This window comes from Montipora foliosa, chromosome 10 (genome assembly GCF_036669935.1).
Source record: "Montipora foliosa isolate CH-2021 chromosome 10, ASM3666993v2, whole genome shotgun sequence".
NCBI classification, from domain to species: Eukaryota; Metazoa; Cnidaria; class Anthozoa; order Scleractinia; family Acroporidae; genus Montipora; species Montipora foliosa.
In genome coordinates, this window is record NC_090878.1 from 11,155,311 (window position 1) to 11,160,310 (window position 5,000).

At 40.1% G+C, this 5,000-nt stretch overlaps 1 protein-coding gene across 1 annotated transcript in view; it reads left to right on the top strand.

Moving 5' to 3' along the window:
- Positions 1-5,000, top strand: part of LOC137972518 (phosphatidylinositol phosphatase PTPRQ-like) — a 32,704-nt gene that overhangs the window by 26,249 nt on the left and 1,455 nt on the right. The window contains exons 14-16 of the mRNA XM_068819271.1: positions 515-584; positions 1,166-1,519; positions 3,349-5,000. The exon at positions 3,349-5,000 is cut by the window's right edge and continues 1,455 nt beyond it. Coding sequence (XP_068675372.1) covers positions 515-584; positions 1,166-1,519; positions 3,349-3,560 — 636 coding nt within the window. The 3' untranslated portion in view covers positions 3,561-5,000. The remainder of the gene's footprint in view (positions 1-514; positions 585-1,165; positions 1,520-3,348) is intronic.

The following is a 5,000-nucleotide window of genomic DNA, read 5'->3' on the forward strand; positions in this document are numbered from 1 at the left end:
TGGTTAGGTGCCTCTAAAATTAACGCAAATCTTCGATAAACAACAACCGACAATCGTGGACAAAAGTCTTGGGAAAAATTCTAGCTCAAGCATCATTTGGCGCGCACTCACAAAATATATTGGTCCTCCTCCCCTTCCCTCCATATCAATGTTGATAATGTGATGCAAAATACTGTGCAAGCCTTTGGTCGCTCTTTAAAACAACATTGGAATAGGGGGGGAGGAAAGTAGGAAGAATTGACTCTTTATCACACAGACAAATTAGAGCGTCACATTTTCCCAAAGAGTTTTGTCCAAGATTGGAGATGTCAATTTGCTCATTGAAAATGCCTTAAAGATGTAATTTAAGATTGAAGGATAGTAAAAGTTTAAGTTAGGACTTCCAGTCTTACGTGTGAGCTTTAAAATCACTCTCGCCTCTAAAATTATTCATAGACGATAAGAGATCGTGGAACGAATCTTCTTAATTAAGGTACCCGGTTTAAAAAAATCTTTTTTGACTTTGTCTTGCCAGATTGCCACATTGGAAAATTCTACAGAGAAGGACGTAGCAGTAAGAAAGCTCATGGATCAATTCAAACTTAGTAAGGAAATTTATGGGGCCAACGTTTTATTTTCACTATATTTTTTTACCATTTGAATTGCAATGTTCCCGGAGGAAATTGAATTGTTTCGAAAAAGATTCTGCGAGGCGAAAGATTTAAAATTCGAGGCAAAGCCGCACTATTAATTCAAAGGCTGCAAGGAGATAATCAGGCAAATGTGCTTCGTTGACCGCTCCCTATAAGAGTTTTTCAGGGTCAAACGGCTCAACGGGATCGGACCGAATGCATATAAAGGGCCGCACGGGCTGCCGCCATACGATCCAAGTGTGATCTCGGAGCACCGCAGACCCAGCCAGATGTAATTGACTGGGAGTCGATTTTCCGGAGGGAGGAAAACCGGAGTACCCGGAGAAAAACCCTCGGAGCCAGATTGAGATCGACCGAAACTCACCCCACATGCGACCTTAGGGTTGAACTTCCCTCCCTCCCCTTCCTGGACATTTTTGCTTGATGCCATTACGGCAATCGTTGCACGTGAAGTGTGCATGTAACCACTCTCGCCCTTAGACTTCCTTGAAGGTTTCCTCGTGTGTGCCGTTAAGTATGGCCGTTTTTTTCAGGCGCAGAATATAGCACCATTGAAGAACTTGTGGCGATGCTGAAAAACGGAACGGTGAACGCCATTTTGCTAGATATGTACACGCCAGTCCGGAGGCTGGACTTATTTAACGGGAGCTGGTTTGAAATCACTCAGATAGTCGAAAAAGAAATCTCTCACGGTATTGTTTTAAATGGCGCCGGGGCAATGGCGTTGGTGAAAGATCTCCAGGAAATGATTCGTGACAAGAACGTCCAGACAAACTTTCTGACGCATAAAGACGAGGAAGATGAGGAACACGAGCATATCGAGGCGCACGAGGTAAGAGCTTTGAATCCCGCATCCCGAAGGCCCGTATCCCGAGCGAAGAATGCAAGTTATTGGATGAACATCATGTTTAATAAGCGTCTCGAAGTGTCCCGTTGCTCTTCAATATCAGTAGTGTTTGGGAATACACTGAGATAATTAACGTCAGAAAGTGTCGTGACCCTAGAAAAGCCCATCTTACCATCACACGGTGGTTGCATGAGTGTTAAGATGAAATGCTCGTAAATAAGTAACAATTATTCCATGAGCCCGAGTTGGATATGAAGTGATAAAATAACTTCATATCCAACAAGGGCGAATGGAATAATTGTTTTAGTAAATTCTCGAACCCGGTTTTGCCGCCGATTTTTAGTTCCACAATTTTACAAAGCGTCCGGAAAGAGCATCATGGCGCACTTTTTTCCATATGACGTAAAACTTCGACTATTGGCTCATACTCGGAGTTTCTTAGCCAATCAAAAAGCTAGAAATGCAATAGTCGGAGCTGAAAATTTACTAATGTGATTTAGTCTCGAAAAGAGAGGACGATCCATTTTGTGTCACCTAGAATAGAATCGTCATCTCGGACCTCATCTCTCTGAAGAATTTGTTTATGTCATACACAAGGGTAATTCAGCATTTGTTTTCCTATTATTCAACATGTTTTTTGCAAAATTTGTTGGCATCTTTTAGGTATTATATACTGCGGCCATTCAATTAAACAGACGCTTGAAAAGCCAATATGTGCAATGTTGGTAGAATAAATAACGAACTTCACACTTTTGTTTTCACTCTACTATAGGAAGAGGAGCATGAAGAAACTGGTTTGGTGTTTTTTGAGCCGAGAAGTCCTTTCTTCGTTCTCACTCTTGAAATCTGTGGAGGAACACTAGGAGCATTTGTGTTGCTTGGATGTATTTACGAGGCTTATTATCGATTAAATGGAAAGAAGGAGAAAGAAAGCGGCAAGTTTTTAATCAACTCGTAATAAAAATTAATCGATCTGTTTGAGAAAACAAAGACGGCAAAATTGATAAGAAGCTCAGTTTGACGTCTTTGCTTTTAAAATTAAGAGTGCATGTTTCGAGTGAGTTCTCCGCTAGAAGTCTACAGTAGAGGTTACTTTAATAGGCTTTGGAATGGCCAAAGATAAGAAGGGAAGAAAATTCAAAGAATCCTTCTTTCTATAAACGTGCTTCAAAAGCCTTCAGTACCTCAAAATGAGGAAACGTCAAATGCCTTAGATTAATATGATATAAACAAACTTGCCTTTGACGAAAAGATCTCTTATTCCTTGCCTGGCAACAACTCAAACGGGGAAAAATGCGAGAAACCAATGTTTCTGCAACCTAATGTGTCTGCATAGTCCGCACCACTGTTTTCTTCGTTTGATCATTTACCAACACGTTGCTGTTTTGACAGAGAAATTTACTAGACTTTGAAAGAACGTGCGCACGTACGCACGTGCAGACAAGTTTTAAAACTCATCATATATTCTGTATTTTCGTGTTTCGTTGTCGTTGTCTTGCCGGCGAAGTTTCAAAGACCAGTTTAGCACCTAGAGCCTGTCATTTTAAAATGGATAATCAATTTAATTCGTGATATTTTTGCTTTAGCAGTCGTCATGTTGAATTTCTTTTTTTCTATTTTGAGTGCAGAGAAAGAATTGAAAGGCGCTGATGAGTATATCAGCTTCAGCTGGGTGGGCCTAGTTTAAGTTTATCCGCTTATTGGGGTCTTTCGTGGCCCAGAGACCAAGAACCTCTGGTAACCAGGGCTAGTAATTCATAGTCATAGCTTTGACTCTTCTGCCGAGTAAACCTTTGTTATCGAAGACGCTCAAGTCACCATCGATAAATACACCTCTCAGTAGCTGAATTTCACCCTTTTTCTTTTTAGAAAGACATTGCGAAGATGAAGCTGACATGAAAAAGCTCGTGGAAGAATTTCACCAAGATTTTTGTTGCGCGTACGAGCGATTGAGAAAGAAAGTACTCTTGATGATAAGTCTCAAGAAATCCTTGCAAAAGGGGAACAAGTGGCACTTGCTGGAGAAACACATGATAACAAAGGACGTAAATAATATATATGACGAAGCAAAACTATGGTAACGTTACCCTGTGACAATAGAGAGATTTACGTTAACCGCGAACGGTAAAAGTGGCCACGTGCCCGTGATTTTCAACGCCATTTTTCGCGTTTACCGGTTGCCACTAGACGTTTCTACGCGAAAGAAGGCATCATCTTGTTTGCCATATTCGTGAAAATTACCGTATAGCGAAGACATTGTTGACGTCACGTATTGTCATGTGCCAACTAGTGCCTCATTGGCTGTCGAAACAAAGGGTCTTTTGTTTCTGTGGTTGGCACTTTTGAACATTAAAAGCAATTTTTGTAAACAGATATCTTCCCTATACACGAGGAAATTTCTTCTACATATTTAACAATTTTCTCGTCGAAAAAAGGGACCCCAAGACAATTTTCCGGTAAGTCGAACAGGAAAAAATTAGGTTTCATGGTAGTAGATCGTCCATAAGTGACTTCAGTCTGTTGACTCCTAAAACAGCTTCATCGAAACCTGCAAAATTTGATATCCAATGGACCTCTTTAGCTTGTACGTTTTGTTTTCCCATTTCAGACCACGTGATGTTACTCTAGGGAACATTTTCTTTCAAATGCCATCTTATGCACGTGCATATGTATGCATAACTCATGAAAAAACAAAAGGAAAATTCCCTTGGGAACATCACGTGGTCTGAAATGGGAAAACAAAACGTACAAGCTAAAGAGGTCTATTGACAGGTAAGCGGGATCTTCATTTTAAATTAATTAAGGGACTTTTTCTTCAAATAATGCTTAAAAAGACTCCGAGTTATTGTTTTTGTTAACTCAATACTCGCGATTAACAGAGCCCATTCCGGAGTAGACTTTCATATATCGAACTAAAATGGCGGATCGAGGACAAAAGAACCATTGTTATGCGGATGGAGCCTTGCTAATTAGGTATTGGTATGTTCACTTTGTTGTTTTGTTTTATGGACCTTAATTGCTGGTTTTCACTCACGTGATCAACAGCCATGTTTTTCAACGAAAACAAAAGGAAGCGTTTGCATAATAATAGAGTTAAATTCCCGGAGGATTTGGTCGGGGCACCAACATGGCCGCCTTTTCTTTGTTTAGGGCACCAACATGGCGGTCGTGACGTCATGTGAAAACTGAGAATAGACCTTATTCACGATGGCCGCCATGTTGGATTTGCTATTATCATGCAAATTAGCTACACACTTCTGAGGGGGCAAACAACACAAATTCGAGAGGTTATAACGAGCATGTTAGCCACACAGATGATTTGTTTCACGTTCATTGAATGTTCATCACCTAAGTAATAAAATAGAATGATTACACAAGTTACTTCGACGTTTTTTTAGTGAAAAATGAGCAGCTAACGAAGTAGAAAGTCAAACTGTCAAAGCCAATCCAAAAATTACTATAAAAGGTACTTCATTCTAAATACTAAAATGGAATTTAAGCAATGTTAATTCAATATTTCG